The 17,451-nt window shown below is 44.2% G+C and overlaps 1 protein-coding gene across 3 annotated transcripts in view; it reads left to right on the forward strand.

Moving 5' to 3' along the window:
• The window catches only part of LOC138582131 (zinc finger protein 586-like), a 110,919-nt gene that overhangs the window by 91,683 nt on the left and 1,785 nt on the right, over positions 1–17,451 (forward strand). For all 3 annotated transcript variants that reach the window (XM_069653140.1, XM_069653142.1, XM_069653143.1), the window contains 2 exons: positions 3,730–3,855; positions 9,014–9,112. In XM_069653140.1, the coding sequence (XP_069509241.1) occupies positions 3,730–3,855; positions 9,014–9,112 (225 nt within the window). The remainder of the gene's footprint in view (positions 1–3,729; positions 3,856–9,013; positions 9,113–17,451) is intronic.

The following is a 17,451-nucleotide window of genomic DNA, read 5'->3' on the forward strand; positions in this document are numbered from 1 at the left end:
TCCTTTTACCAAATTTTTTCTTTGAATTTCATAGGTTTTTATTAGTCCAACTTAACCATAACGTCCCTTTAACAAAGTTTTTTCAGTGAATTTCATGGGTTTTTACCAGTGCTTGCTATTTTCCTACAACATACTAATATCATACTTACCAAATATAACAATATTTGTGTCCAATTTACAAAGTATCACCTTAAAACTCTGCCATTTCCCACCTTCTAGAATAATTTTTAACACTATTTCAACTAGTTTTGCATCCGTAGACATCTACGAACATCTGACTTCATTGCGGACCTTCCGGACAGTGCCACATGACCATATGTTGGCGCTCGGCATTATGACGTGTCCGAGAACCCGTCCGCACTGCACGATAAGATCCGTCTTTCTCGGACAGTTTGGAACTGCATTTTCCACTGATCTAGGAACTTTCAACTTCAAAATTTCCCTAGCACACCCCCTACATCTTTTCGTACTCATCCATAACCAATCTAGTACACAGTACATACTTGGAAGAAATTTATCAAAACTGCTATTTATCTTAAAAAGGGCATCAGTTATTGCCATCCCTCCTCCCCAAGAGCCACCACGAGCACCAGCTGGAGGACCTTCACGACAAAAAAAGCACAGTACTTTCAAAGACAATGAAGAGGACCAAGAAGATGAGGTAGAGGAAGTGCCTACTTCTAGGACCAAGATTGAATCATGGGTGTGCCAGTTCTTTGCTACTGTTGGGAGTGTACCGAAGGCTAAAGCTACCAAAGTGAAATGCACTGAGTGTAATTTTGTACTCAGTCGCAGACTACCTGGACAGTACTCCTACGGGACCACCTCCATGCGCCGCCACACCAAATCCAATGACCACAATGCTCTCAGAAAGGTTATTCCTTTCTCAGCAAGTAGGAATCTGTCTTCCTCCACCTCATCTTCCTCAACAAATACTGTAACCACACAGCCTGATGTCTACGGTAATTGGTGCGTTATAAATAAATAAGGAGGGCTACGGACCATTATCGTCCATTACAGCCCCTGAAATGGCGGATAAAGGTCATTAGCACCCTTGGTTCCCAAAGCAGGAACCCAGGGTGCTAAAACATAGATTTTTCTTCCTATAGCGTAGGAAAATCCTTTTCCAAGACAGCCAACATGGAAAGAGAAGGTGGGGCTCCGTACACAGCCCCTCTTCCCTTGCCATGGCAGCCCGCAAAACCCTATGAACATATTACCACAAGCACTTTTTTTCCCTTTCAAACCTATCCTACCTTTGAATAACTTTACCATGTAGCCGGTCCCAGGTAGACATAGCCACTTTAACACCATTTTTCGTCCCTAGCGGACATGGCCAGTAGCCAGATTGTCCGTGTCATAACCTTATGCCATGACCCAGACAATCTGGCTACTGCCCACAGCCACAGACTATACCTCAGTCACCAAAGGTATATGACTATTTTTTGTACCTACATTATTACACTTGTCAAAAAATAAAACACGGGCACATTTGCAAAACCATGCTTTAATGTCCTTGCCAATGCTCCTCACGAGTTTGCTCGAAATCCGCCCATGTTTTATTTTTTTTAAAGTGTCAAAATGTATGTACATACAATAGTCATATAATTTAGCCCCCACTTGACAAAATCCATTCAGTCTTTACACAAACATTGAAGGTTTGGTCTTTAATCCTTCTCAAAACTTTTGTCCACATTCGTCAAATAGCAACAAAGCCATCAAAAAATGTTGAGAGCCCCCCTCTAATTTCGCCCCCTCTTGAAAAAATCCCACCAAACTTTAGAAAACCATTTATATCTAGATCCAAAATCGTTTTTGCCAAATGTTGTGAAGATTCGTCAAATGACACCACATTTATATGCCTTTACAATATTTTGGGACCCCCCCCTCTAATTTTGTCCCCTCTTGACAGAATCCCCAAAAATTTAGCAAAACCATTCAGGATTAGTTCTAGAATAAAATTGCAAAATTACATGCAGTTTCATTCAGTGGCGCAAAAGTTATAAGCCATCCAAAAACTGCTTTTCCCCAACCCTGTAATTCAGAAATAGGTACAGATCTCCTAGGACATCTGAAGTGTCCGCGAACACCACAGGACTGCCCAGGAGAATCCAGAGTGTTCGCTGACTTTCGGGGGGTGAAACAACCCATTTTTTGGCTTCTAATGGCCATATCCTATCCAATCTTCATCCCCCCAACATCCCCAGAGATTGTTTGTCGAGTTTGACAAGTGAAATGCTGCTTTAAAAAAAAATGTTTTCACTGCCCTGTTCGCGGACCCAAAAAAGTCTGCAAATCCAAGATGGCGGGTGTTGTAGGAAACCAGACGCATTTCACGTTTTCTCACCATCCAATCAGCAGCCGTGCCCCGGTGCCCGCGGACCACGCAAAAGTCAGTGAATTTTTATGGCCAATCAGAGGCCAGTCTGCGGCAGCGCGGCCAATCAGAGGCTAGTCAGCGGACCGAACAAGGAAGTGAGTCCGCGGAGCGGACATGGATATCACTAATTTGTTTGCTTTACATTTTGGTCGTTTAAAAAGAAACTACTGAACGGATTTACACCAAATAAAAAAAAGCACGCTTTCGGGACCAAGCCGCCGCTCCTGCCGCAAATTTGGTGTAAACCCGTCCAGCGGTTTGGATGTAGGCGTGAGCAAAGTTTTTTCCCATTATGTCTATGGGGAAAAAAATAAATGTGTTGGGACTCCCCTATAACTTTGACACCCCTGGACCAAATGGTATTACGACGTTCCCTTTGCGGGACCAGGATCAGACGTCTGGTAAAACCAGACGTCTTTTCCGGGTCCCGTGAGGGTAAGAGGGAGGTAACAACGGGACACTTATAATGTGCCCGTTGTTACCTCCATCCCCATTCCCATTGAGCCCTATGGGGGCTCAAATGGGAATGGGGAATGGTTCCTGCAAGGAGGACTTACCGGGTCCTCCTATGTCGCAATGACCCGGTAAGTCTCCATTGCAGGAACCCAGTAAAGGAGCCCGGTTTGGAGGCAGCCATGGAGCTAATAGCTCCATGGCTGCTTCCAAACTCGTAATGAGGCCCTATGGGTTTACCGCCAGGATACCGTAAATGTTGGAATGAGGCCCACGCCCACAGTGTCTCTTTGTGAAAATACACTTTAACAAACTTAACCATCTAGTTCTGCTGACTCAGATTTAGTAACTTGTAAATAAAAACAAACATTGATAAAGCCACACATTATGCTTATGGCCTGTAGCCTATGTTATCTAGAGTAAATGGCAGAAGCTGAGTCTATTTACATATTTTCTTTTGTACAGAGAAGGTTAAAACTAGTAGTATCGTGTTATTATTTTCTTTGCCTTTTAGTAACGTGTAATTAATTTTACTTGGATGATTTGTAGAGCGTTATAACGTATACCTGTTTTTATGTTAAAAACATACGACTATGGGGAACATATCAAAACGGTTGGCTTTGGCAAAGGCTTCATGTTGGAAGGGATTATCTCTAGTGCATATTCTGAGCCACCACTGCACATTGAGTTATCCACCAAAAAATCAATGCCCGTAACCATGGCCTAGTTGCATCCGATCCCAAACCCAGATTATGGGCACATTTACAAGAAACCCTGAAATTGAGCAAAGAGTCCCATTTGAAGTTTAGAAAACATTCTTTGTCTAACTATCCGGTACGTGGATAATACATTGAATTACACTCAAAATGTATAACAATTGATCTTGTGTCCAATAGGATTTCCATATCTCAGTACGGGTCATATTTTGGAAAACGGCGGTAAAACAGAGTCTGTATTAGTGGATTATCCGCGGGAATATCGTACAGATGAAGGAGGACTGAAGGCCACCAGTCCAAGCTCAGGTAGGCATGGAAGGTTCTTTAGATTCTATACTGACCATACGGGAAAGGTAGGTATCCTGCTTATCGCAGGGAAATTGCAAAGACTCTTGAATTGGTGTCATAATGTCCTGACATTGGACAGCGAATCGACTCTGTGACATCTCACGCCTCTGCTTTGCTCACTAGTGAAACCTGCCCCTCAGCCTGTCTCAGCTCTTGGCCCAGGCCTTTAATGGATTCGTCAAGCCTGCGGATCAGTGCCACCACTAGCTTCTGATGAAGCATGTTGAAAGACCTGTACAGCACAATGAGAATCCGGCTTTTCTTTAAACTATAGGGGCCCTTAGTAGTATTTACAGCATGTGGTGATTTAAAGGGAACACTGCACGTAGTAAACACTGTATGATTCTCGAGAGGGCTATTGGGTGACATTTCCCATTATTAACCCATCATGTTCCATTTGAACGAAAATGCTGGAGCTGAAACTATTTTTTTGACCAAAACTATGAATCTATTTTTCCCACAAGTATAGAAATGAGGTAGCAAATCCTCTTCGCGCATCGTAGAGAACCAGATTGTCTGTGCCATAGATGCAGATATTCTGATGATGCCCTTGCACCCTACAGTATAACAGTGTGTGTGCTATATATGCATACATTCTGATGACACCCTAGAGCATTAGAATGTGTGTGTCATAGAAGTGTACATTGTGATTATGCCCTTGCACCCTAGTGCATTCCAATGTGCGTGCCACAGATGTGTACATTCTGATGATGCCCTTGCACCCTAGACAATTCCAATGTGTGTCCATAGATGTGTACATCTGATGATGGCCTTGCACCCTAGAGCATTCCAATGGGTGTGCCATAGATGCATACATTCTGATGGCCTTGCACCCTAGAGCATTTCAATGTGCGTGCCACAGATGCGTACTTTCTGATAATGCCCTTGCATCCTAAAGCATTGTGTGCCATAGATGCGTACATTCTGATGATGCCTTTTCACCCTAGCGCATTCCAATGTGCTTGCCATAGATCCGTACATTCTGATGATGCTCTTGCACCCTAGAGAATTCCAGTGTGTGTGCCATAGATGCGTACATTCTGATGATTCCCTTGCACACTAGAGCATTCCAATGTGTGTGCCACAGATGTGTACATTCTGATGATGCCCTTGCACCCTAGACAATTCCAATGTGTGTCCATAGATGTGTACATCTGATGATGGCCTTGCACCCTAGAGCATTCCAATGGGTGTGCCATAGATGCATACATTCTGATGGCCTTGCACCCTAGAGCATTTCAATGTGCGTGCCACAGATGCGTACTTTCTGATAATGCCCTTGCATCCTAAAGCATTGTGTGCCATAGATGCGTACATTCTGATGATGCCTTTTCACCCTAGCGCATTCCAATGTGCTTGCCATAGATCCGTACATTCTGATGATGCTCTTGCACCCTAGAGAATTCCAGTGTGTGTGCCATAGATGCGTACATTCTGATGATTCCCTTGCACACTAGAGCATTCCAATGTGTGTGCCATAGATGTGTACATTCTGATAATGCCCTTGCACTCTAGAGCATTAGAATGTATTTGCCATAGATGCATACATTCTGATGATGACCTTGCACCCTAGAGAATTCCAGTGTGTGTGCCATAGATGCGTACATTCTGATGATTCCCTTGCACACTAGAGCATTCCAATGTGTGTGCCATAGATGTGTACATTCTGATGATGCCCTTGCACCCTAGAGCATTCCAATGTGCTTGCCATAGATGCATACATTCCGATGATGGTCTTGCACCCTAGAGAATTCCAGTGTGTGTGCCACAGAGGCGTGCATTATGATGATGCCCTTGAACCCTAGACCATTCCAAAATGTTTTCCATAGATGTGTACATTCTGATGATGCCCTTGCACTCTAGAGCATTAGAATGCATTTGCCATAGATGCATACATTCTGATGAAGGCCTTGCACACTAGAGCATTCCAATGTGTGTGCCATAGATGTGTACATTCTGATGATGACCTTGCACCCTAGAGAATTCCAGTGTGTGTGCGCCATAGGTGCGTACAGTCTGATGATGTCCTTGCACCCTAGAGCATTCCAATGTGTGTACCATAGATGTATACATTCTGATGATGCCCTTGCACCCTAGAGCATTCCAGTGTGTGTGCCATAGATGCGTACATTCTGATGATGCCCTTGCACCCTAGACCATTCCAATGTGTGGGCCACAGAGGTGTGCATTCTGATGATGCCCTTGAACCATAGAGCATTAGAATGTGTGTGCCATAGATGTGTCCATTCTGATGATGCCCATGCACCCTAGAGCATTCCAATGTGTGTGCCACAGAGGCTTACATTCTGATGATGCCCTTGTACACTAGAGCATTCCAATGTGTGTGCCATAGATGTGTACATTCTGATGATGACCTTGCACCCTAGAGAATTCCAGTGTGTGTGACATAGGTGTGTACAGTCTGATGATGCTCTTGCACCATAGAGCATTCCAATGTGTGTGCCATAGATGCTTACATTCTGATGATGCTCTTGCACCCTAGAGCATTCCAATGTGTGTGCCATAGATGCGTACATTCTGATGATGCCCTTGTACACTAGAGCATTCCAATGTGTGTGCCATATATGAGTACATTCTGATGATGTCCATGCACCCTAGAGCATTCCAATGTGTGTGCCATAGATGCGTACATTCTGATGATGCCCTTGTACACTAGAGCATTCCAATGTGTGTGACATAGATGTGTACATTCTGATGATGACCTTGCACCCTAGAGAATTCCAGTGTGTGTGCGCCATAGGTGCGTACAGTCTGATGATGTCCTTGCACCCTAGAGCATTCCAATGTGTGTACCATAGATGTATACATTCTGATGATGCCCTTGCACCCTAGAGCATTCCAGTGTGTGTGCCATAGATGGGTGCATTCTAATGATGCCCTTGCACCCTAGACCATTCCAATGTGTGGGACACAGAGGTGTGCATTCTGATGATGCCCTTGAACCATAGAGCATTCCAATTTGTGTGCCATACATGTGTCCATTCTGATGATGCCCTTGCACTCTAGAGCATTAGAATGTGTGTGCCATAGGTGTGTCCATTCTGATGATGCCCTTGCACCCTAGAGCATTCCAATGTGTGTGCCACAGAGGCGTACATTCTGATGATGCCCTTGCACCCTAGAGCATTTGAATGTGTGTGCCATAGATGCGTACTTTCTGATGATGCCCTTGCACCCTAGAGCATTCCAATGTGTGTACCGCAGAGGCGTACATTCTGATGATGCCCTTGCACCCTAGAGCATTTGAATGTGTGTGCCATAGATGCGTACTTTCTGATGATGACCTTGCACCCTAGAGCATTCCAATGTGTGTGCCGCAGAGGCATACATTCTGATGATGCTCTTGCACCCTAGAGCATTCCAATGTGTGTGCCATAGATGCTTACATTCTGATGATGCTCTTGCACCCTAGAGCATTCCAATGTGTGTGCCATAGATGCGTACATTCTGATGATGCCCTTGTACACTAGAGCATTCCAATGTGTGTGCCATATATGAGTACATTCTGATGATGTCCATGCACCATAGAGCATTCCAATGTGTGTGCCATAGATGCGTACATTCTGATGATGCCCTTGTACACTAGAGCATTCCAATGTGTGTGACATAGATGTGTACATTCTGATGATGACCTTGCACCCTAGAGAATTCCAGTGTGTGTGCGCCATAGGTGCGTACAGTCTGATGATGTCCTTGCACCCTAGAGCATTCCAATGTGTGTACCATAGATTTATACATTCTGATGATGCCCTTGCACCCTAGAGCATTCCAGTGTGTGTGCCATAGATGCGTACATTCTGATGCCCTTGCACCCTAGACCATTCCAATGTGTGGGCCACAGAGGTGTGCATTCTGATGATGCCCTTGAACCATAGAGCATTCCAATGTGTGTGCCATACATGTGTCCATTCTGATCATGCCCTTGCACTCTAGAGCATTAGAATGTGTGTGCCATAGATGTGTCCATTCTGATGATGCCCTTGCACCCTAGAGCATTCCAATGTGTGTGCCACAGAGGCGTACATTCTGATGATGCCCTTGCACCCTAGAGCATTCCAGTGTGTGTGCCATAGATGCGTACTTTCTGATGATGACCTTGTATCCTAGAGTATTCCAATGTGTGTGCCACAGAGGCGTACATTCTGATGATGCCCTTGCACCCTAGAGCATTTGAATGTGTGTGCCATAGATGCGTACTTTCTGCTGATGACGACCTTGTATCCTAGAGTATTCCAATATGTGTGCCATTGATGCATACATTCTGATAATGCCCTTGCACCCTAGAACAATCGAATATGTATACCACAGATCTGTACGTTCTGATGATTCTCTTGCACTCTAGAGCATTAGAATGTGTGTGCCATAGATGTGTACATTCTGATGATGCCCTTGCACCCTAGAGCATTGTAATGTGTGTGCCAAAGATGCGTACATTCTGATGATGCCCTTGCACCCTAGAGCATTGTAATGTGTGTGCCATAGATGTGCACAATGTGATACCCTTATTCAGCTACTGTGCACATTTATGCAAATGAACGAGTGGTAGGGACATTTCCACATATTGTAATGGAAACCCTATATTTACAAATGGGATACCCTTTACAATGCCTGGAAAAGCAAGGATTTTCCTTGTGCCTATTTTGAACAGTTACAGGGCAAGGCACAACCAGGAGAAGGCTCCTTGCTGACCTTTGTGTCAGCAGGATAGCTCTGAGGCAAAGCACTTGTCTTGGAAACAAAACCACGATGAGCAACATGGGCTCAATTCCCGGTCCAGTCCTTAGAGGCATGGAGCCTGTTATAACAAAAACATTAAATTTTTTTTTAATTTCGTTCCGTGGGGCATCAGCATTCTGAACGACATTTAACTCCCGTACATTTCCATTCTTTCACAAGGAAACGTTAAATAGCATGGACATGCAGCATGCAGGAATAGTTCAACTACATGCATTGTTTCAGTTGTACCATATGTTCCATATGTTTGTCCTACCACTCTGTCAGCATTAACTGTAAAATACTTCCAAACTATTAGTGTGGTCCTAGGCATGGGTGTTCATACATTTAAATACACTGGAAACTGTGCTTGTACTTTCAGACAATGAGGTTTTTACCTTCCCCATCAAAGAAGAGGGAAAGGCCTTCCCAGCGGAGCATCAGGACTTTGGAAGAAGACAAAGCATCACTTGTCCTGCAGGTGAGTAGTAAGAGTCTGCCGGCTGGCACGATCTGTACCAGTATCAGCTCACAGGAATTAATTAGCCACTGAAAATTCCGCCTCTTGGAAAATATTTCGACAGAATAATCATGCATTAGGTCTTTCAGTATTACAGTTGTTTTGAAAAGACAACACCCACATCCTGCTGTTAGGGTCTGTTTTCTCCTCTTCCCTTTGAACTTCAGTGTCTCTAATAGAGTCTGCATCAAAGCCTGACTTAGATATATATTTCTCTGGATAAAAACAATAATTCTGCAATACAGTTTTCTCCTTTAGAAATCCACCTGCTGTGACTTACTTCGTGTAGTGTGAGACACCTAAAGGTGTCTCACCTGCTAGCCCCCCGGGATCTGTTTACCAGGTTGCCAGGACACGGCCATCGCTTTTGGATCCAGTTCCTGCGGGTGGACCAGTGTGGGAGGATCACCTGGGTGAGGGGTCCTCAGGGAGTGGGACACCGGATGGCGAGACGCGGTATCCCCCTTGCTTATAACACCTTAATCCTATCCTACCAAGTAGGATATTTAGGAACTCCAACCCCCCCAAATCCCCTTTACAACACAACTACTTTCTCACAGACAGCCCGCTATGAGAGAAAATGGACTAACAACTGAGCAGTATACCTGACGTGTCCCAATATAATACTGACCATCACGCACACCTGACTTCCATTACACTTCCCCACACGGATAAAAGGCGGAGCAAAAGACCACAATCTAAGAAAGGTAAAGCACACGAGGAAACAGCAGTTCCAAGATGGCAGTTTAACTCGAGGAGAAAGACGGCTAAACAGAAGGGGATCACAAAGAGGGAAGTGCCCTTGACCTTTTTGACAAGTAACCAGTACATTCACGAAGCCTCGAGAGTGGATACTGCCAAGAAAGTTGATGACAAAGTAGATATTGTCTCGAGCCCGAACGAGGGAGACTGATTGATTGAACGTTGTGTTTAAACGGATCTCACTGAGGGGGATCCGGGGTGAGCCGTGAATCACCTGAGAAAATGAATACATGGAAATACTACGAACACTGTGTTAAAGGGGATCTGAGCCCAGCTGAGGGGGATCTGAGATGAATAGTGAATCACCTGAGAAATTGAGTACGTGTGAAATTCTAAGGGGAAAAGAACGTATAGTTTGTTGCATCAGGCCCTCTGGAACAAGAGACTTAGAAAGGCAAAGAGACTTGGGCACGGAAGGCCCTGATGCTAATGTTTGAACTGCATGATAAAACCTGTGCTAGAGATGCCAGAGACTGTGCTAAGCTTGAGTGTGCCACCTTGTCCCGTGCTGAAAATGTGGGGAAGGGAGGCCAGCGGCCTGAATATTCTGAACTATCATTTCTTGCGCACTTCTTTCTTTTGCATATCATTGTTTCCTACACTATTTGTATTAAGAGGTAAGTATTGGCAATAGGTTTATTAGTATAGGCCCTTTTTATTTTGACAGGACACCACTAGGACTGCGTTATTATTATTATTATTATTATTATTATTATGGGTTGCTTGCTCCCATCTTTAGGTTTAGTATTAGATAGGCGTTTTTCAAACCCTTTTTGAAGTTCAGTAAACACCTGTGAACTGTGGTCCCTTGTGTCTGTGTTACTTTTGATAACATGCTTTCCTTACAGTAGGCATGTGTGTGAATGCATGTGTGTGGTACGTGTGTAGCACATCCTAGCTATGAAACAGTGAAGTGCTGTACAGAGGAACATACGAGGTTGAAAAGTACGACGAAACGGCGGGACAATCTCCTAGTATCACTTCAAGCTATGCATCGGTTTAGGGCCTGTGCGCTCCACGGTACACTGAGGGGAACTACAATGCCCGGTAAGATGATATCCCACAGGATTCATGATGAACAGAAGGCTTGTTTCCTGATCTGCTTTTTCCAGCATTTATTTTCTAGTCTCACAATGCTTCAGATATTGTCCTGTTGCTGACCGCTGGATTTGGCTTGTGGTTCCGCTATAGTAGGAAAGGCAGATATAGCCTTCAAAATAACATGCACTGTTTTGCTGTTGATCCTAGTTGGGATCGGCAGCCTGGGAAGCTTTTCTGAAAATGGAAGGTATGTGTTTGAATATCCTCATGACAGTGATTAGTCTGACAGTGCGGCATGCATCGCTGCTTTGAGTGGCATGAGGGCTGAGGCCACGAACACTGCGAGGAGTGCATTGCCTCCATCCATGTGTGACAGTACTAATGCGTGGATAGTGGTTCTGAATTCAGGAGGTGAAGAAACGTTTGTCAAAAGAGTGTAGCTGAAACCAGACTGTTTTGGTTTTCTTGATTGTGAGATTTGAAGGGTATATTACTGTTGATGATAAAACCCAGCGATTAGGCACTAGGCACTGATTGTAGAGTGGAACCTTGGGGATTCATGTTGGATAACCTAGATTGAATGGGTTGTCGAGGAGCACACACTCGGTTTTGGGTGAGACTAAGCCTGATCTGCATTTTGTCCTTTGACAACACTTCTATGCTCTCGTGGAACAACTCTCTACATGTATGCTGATGACACCCGTTAGCAACAGTGATGGTGCTTCTGTGTCCCCATTCGGGAATGTGAATTTACCGTTTTTTGCCGTCTGACATTCCAGTCCACAGCCACTTGTAATATCCTGGTGGCACCAGGATATCAGGCAGTGGAAAGGGTGTTACGAGGTCGGCGGCAACGGTTACGCCCAGGGGCAGGCTCAACAAAGATGGTATGGAGTATTGCCTATAGCAATGCCTGTGTTTATGATTGGTTCAAAACGTTCCATTCATCACTGTTTTGAGATGCATAAGCCACCCTAAGTAGGACATGTATGCCTGGACGTAGGTTCCAAGGTAGCTGTACCTATAATCCCAAGCTGCACTTCACTGATGATGCCCAATGTGGCTAAATAATGTCTGGGGTTGCGTAGGTTCTTGTGTGGATGGACAGTGAACTAGCAGTTGAGAACTGCAAGTCTACCCCTTATGGAGTGGGGTGAAGCCTGATTTGTATATGGTTTGTCCCATTCTTTAATTGCGCATCAGACAGAAAGGCAAGAAAAACAAAGGCCCTCATTACGAGTCCGGCGGTAGCCGTGCCGGTAAACCCGGCAGGCTGCCGCCAGACCTGTAAACAGTTACCGACGCCTGGCTTGCCGTAGCACTGGGGTATTACAACCCCGGCTGCCGATAAGTTGTTCCCCATTCCCATAAAGTCCCAGAGCAGACCTGGCGGGTGGGAAGGCAACCCGCCCGCAGACTCATAGTCTGCCTGTCCGGAAACAACAGTGCCGTTAAGCTTACTGGCACCGTTGTTTCCGGACCGGCAAACTTGTAATGAGGCCCAAAGTCTTGGAAGGTTGCTGAGGGGTATTTTGTTTCAACAACTTGCAACTAGCACTCTTCAGTGTTGTAACAGTGAATTGTCAAGCATAAAGTCAATGGAATCCATCAATAATCGGGGAATTTCTTTCTTCTATCACCTTCGAATGACCCGCCAGATATTCTGCCAGAAATCATTTGCTATGTCGGCTAGATTCTTTCATCTAGTACCATCCATTTTTGTCAATACAGGCCAAAGCAGACACTGTTTTGAGTCTTAAAAGAATGCAACAGTTCAAATGATCATGTGTAACACTCTTAACAGCAAAGGATACCACCAGCAACTCTAAGCAATTTCTGTGAAGATCTTTCTCCCGGAGCGACCAATTACCCCCAATTACTTTGTCAGAATAACCTCTGAAAATGGGATTCCATTCAGAGCCTGAATATGCTTTTATCACCATGGAACCATTACCCCCACCTCCAGGGACAACTAAAGAAGATCTGTATAACTCCACCTCTTACAAGTTGGTCTTGAGAAATGGCTGGATGGAGACCCCTGATAGCTCTTCTATCCTTGCTAGCTGTCAAAGACATCTAAATGTCTTCCTGGAGTGTGTCTCAGTTCCTTCTTCATAGCACACACCATGAGCGCAAAACCCTTTTATAGGCTATGGTATACAAGGATGTCCTGTCAACTCTAACGAGGGATGAAAATCATAACATACTATGCTGCCTAGCCTCTCCAGAAAAAGAAGAGAGATGGTACATTTGTGAGCTTACCTCTTTGGAAACCTGGTCTCCAGAAGGGCCTGAAGCTAATTCTACACAATCAGTGAGCATGTAGAAGGAGTAGGTTGAAGATTTTAAATCTTGTGCATTTTGACCTTGATAACCATGGAAGTATTGTTGATGTCCTTGAAAGGCATCACATGTAAACCTCTACCTTTGCTGGTGTGCCAAAAACACATGTGCTAAAAGCTTTGCATGTGCTGTCTTGTGCCGTGTCCAGGAATACATATGATATGACATCTTTTGGACTTTTTGTGGTGGTAGTTTCTGGTAGGAGCCTATGTGAATTTCATAATTGGACGCATAGTGAGAAGTAGTAAACAGATGTATAGGGCTCGTTCTGATACCTGAGATAAATTTAGGTGGGTTGACCAATTGTGCATGCCCATGGTAGGGCTAGTTCATTCTGATTCTGACCCCCAACCCACACTAGATTCTGGAACCCTGAATCACCCTTGTTTCTGTGCCTTTTTACGATCAACAGGGGTAGTATTTATGTTCGGCTAACAACTTCCTTCAGTGAGACCGGTCATTGTGCAGCAGTGACATTAGGCCCTTCTGAGGACCACGTTCCCAAAGAGGTAAGCTCACTCATTTTCCATCTCTCTTTTCTCCTGGAAAGGATAGTCAGCAGACCCGCTTATCATTTCCATTACCGGGATCCTCGAGGGACTTCAAGGATCTTTGAAGGATCAATGGATCATTGAGGACTTCAGTCAGCAAACAGGCGTCGCACTCAGACATGTCAAAATCCAGACCTTTTTTGGATGCCAAACACATAGAGCCTCATTCTGAGCTTGGTGGTAAGGGGTTAACGGTGCCGGTAAAGGTGCCGGTGCCGTTAACCCCTTACCGCCCTGGCGGGTCCCGCTAGCAAACCAAGGAGCTAACAACGGGCCTGTTATTAACGGGCCCATTGTTAGCTCCCTCTCCATTCCCATTGAGCCCTTTGGGGGCTCGAATGGGAATGCGGATGGGTTCCCTGAATGGGGAAATACCGGATCCTCCAAGGTTGGAATGGGCCAGTATTTCCCCATTCAGGGAACCCGGACCCGGTATGCGGTATGGGGGTAGCCATGGTGCTAATAGCACCATGGCTACCTCCTACCTCGGAAGGACCCCCATAGACTTGTTAGTTGGGATCTGAGGCAGGGTATCACGTTGTTTTGCCAACGCTGAAAAAACTAATTTAAATATATAGGGGGTGGGGGGCTAATAGGTTGAAATGGGTGGGCAGGGGGTTGGGGTTTGGGCAAAGGGTTTAGGGAAAGGGGTGGCTGGGGGATGCCACCAAAATAAAAAAAATAAAAAATCGATGAGTTTATTCGAAGTCATTTCATCGGCAAAATGTGCTTCAACGAGGGACATAGAACACTGAGGCAGATACGTTTCTAAATGCAAGGGGCCCTCACAACCTGTCGTGCTGTTCTTTGTTTATTAACCATTAAGTATCCTAATCTGACCGAGAAGATAAGAACTAAACTCTATGAAGTGAGAAGGCCACTTCCATGAACTCATATCCAAACTATCAGCATCCTTCATGCACAATGTACAGCATGGCTCATTTACGATATCAAATATTCCAGGCTTGTTTGGCCTGATTCTAACGGGTTACAGTGCCTGAGTATCTTGGATTTTGGGTTGAAAGACATAAGAGGCAAATGCCAGTGCAGAGATGTGATGTTACAAAAGTAATTGTGATGAATCCTGTGGCGTCATCACTGATCCCCAGCCAGAGCTCTCCTCCCATGGGGCCAGGGGACATCAGCCGCTACCTGATCCTAACCCTGGGGGTGGTATTATGAGGGAGGATCATGTGGGAGGAGACAGCTGTCGGGAGAATGGGGTGACCTCATCAGGAGAGACGCTGTGTTCTGACCTTCCCAGAGAAGAAGACCTCATAATTCCTAAATTCGTAGAGGTTTATGCCACTATACAAATCCTTTTTGTTATAAAACCACCAAACCCCTTCCTGAAAAACACTCTAGGCAGAATACCATGCATACCTCATATACACATCACACACCCCTAACATCTCCTATAGCTGATGTTTTTGTTCAAAACAAAAATCCTAAACAATATTACTCTAGAATTCCCAGAAATCCTATGGACTTTAAATCCCATAAAGCCTCAAGTATTAAGAGAGGAAGGAGTTCATGTGGATTGAAGGAAACACCAAGCTAAACATGCAGACTAGTAATGAAGTCCAAGTACATGGGACATCTAAAAATGGTGCCTGCATTCGGAAAATGGAAGGAGAAGAAGGACGCAGATCCGTGGCAGATGGCTGGCAGCAGCACTGTAGCGAGCCGTGCTGGAGAAGGCAGACAGTTCCACATTGCAGCTGAGGAAAGTTGGGGCAAGTATTACCACAAGTATTACCACAAGCAAATTAATACTAATGAAGGAGTTAAAAGACAGAACTTGGACAAGTCTCCATATATGTCTCCATATATGATATATCAAAGTGGGGAAAGTTGGAACAAGTAGTATCTCAAGCCAATGAAGTATAGACACAGTGAAGGAATACAACTGTGTTACACTGAAAGACTGTGAATTCCGAGAAAAAGTCCTCGTGAAAGAAGTACATCAGGCAGTGAGCATCTTGGGGGGAGGATACCTGGAAGAGAAGCATACCAGGGGATTTTCAAACTCTGGTCCGGCTCCGGGTCCCGCAAAAGGGGACTTGCTGGGCCATTCCGACTTTGGAGGGCCCGCTAATTCCCTTTCGCGGGACCCGGAGCCGGTACGTCCCCATTCCCATTTGAGCCCCCATAGGGCTCAATGGGAATGGGGAGGATGGTAGCAGCGGTACCATTCATAACGGTACCGTTGCTATCATCCTGATCTGCTCGCAGGTGCTGCTTTGCACGCCTGGTCTGACTAGGCGTGCAGAGCTGCCCCCTCGAGCAGACTCGTAATGTTACGGCATGGCAACAATGGTGCCGGTAGGACAAGGACAGTGTGTATATATATATATATATATATATATATATATATATATATATATATATATATATATATATATATATATATATATAATTTTAAAAAAAAAAAAAAATTTGACGAAGAGACACAGACTGATCTTTAGTTTTAGTTTCCTAGGTAGGGAAACTCTCTTTAGGATAGGGACTAAGAGGCCTTTATCCAACCTTTTTATTTTAATAAAGATGTCTGACAGTGAAAACAATACAACTTTGTGTCCGCCTCGCATTTGTGACCCCTAACATAATAAACATATGTTTTGCATGGTTGGAGACGCTTGCTATTAATTTTGAATGGTGTCTGCAATCCCTTCCTTGATAATCTGATTCTCAGTTAAAACAGCCCACCAAGCATAGGTAGAGATTATTTGTCTGCATTTTGTGAATGAGATAGAAGTTTGTTTGATTTCTATATGTTAAATGTTGCAAACAAATGGGCAGGAGATGCAATGTATATTATTTTAGCCTATTTAGGAGACTGTTGCCTCAGAATGTCTAAAAAGGAATATTCATATTTATAATAATTAATTAAATATTATGGAATATAACAATTTATACTTCTCAAACAATGATTGCACATTATATGCAAAGAACACTATCTTACTACCATTTCCTTTGCAAAACCTTCATGTTTTAGGGACTTTTGGATAGAAGGCAGAGATTGAAAAGAACGAAAATTATTTACTGATGAGATTTGGACTAAAACTAAATTATTAGCAGTTCGCAACCTTGATGCTAATCTAGCATGTCGAATTTATAAATAAATAGCTTGTTTTTTATGGAGCTCTTCTTATTACAGTTTTTGCCTTTTTATAGTCCTGTAAATACCATGTTATTCAATTTTCTTACCATGAAATTATGAGGCACAGAGCCAGCCCTACCCAGATTTAAATATGTGACCTGCAGGTTGACACAGATTACAACAGGAAGCACTTAGCCCACTTAGCCAATCTAATGTGACTCGCCTCGTTAGTTTTAGATTAGTAGAATCTTACAGATTCTGGAAATGTTGTCCATAGCTCTGCTACCTGCTGTTAGTGAGTCAATACTAGACAGAGATTGAAGGCAGAATGTATTTGTTACTGGGAAACATTAACAAATATGGGACAATTTCAGCGAGTGATTTAGAAATCCACTAATTAGATGCATACGCTCCATCGTTTCATATGCCACATTTCTTATCCTATGAAGCTGACATTTCCAGGCACTTGATTCCCAATTGCCTGAGAGACAGATACCAAC

The sequence above is a fragment of the Ambystoma mexicanum genome, chromosome 3q (assembly GCF_040938575.1).
Source record: "Ambystoma mexicanum isolate Mex_15411 chromosome 3q, UKY_AmexF1_1, whole genome shotgun sequence".
Taxonomy (NCBI): Eukaryota; Metazoa; Chordata; class Amphibia; order Caudata; family Ambystomatidae; genus Ambystoma; species Ambystoma mexicanum.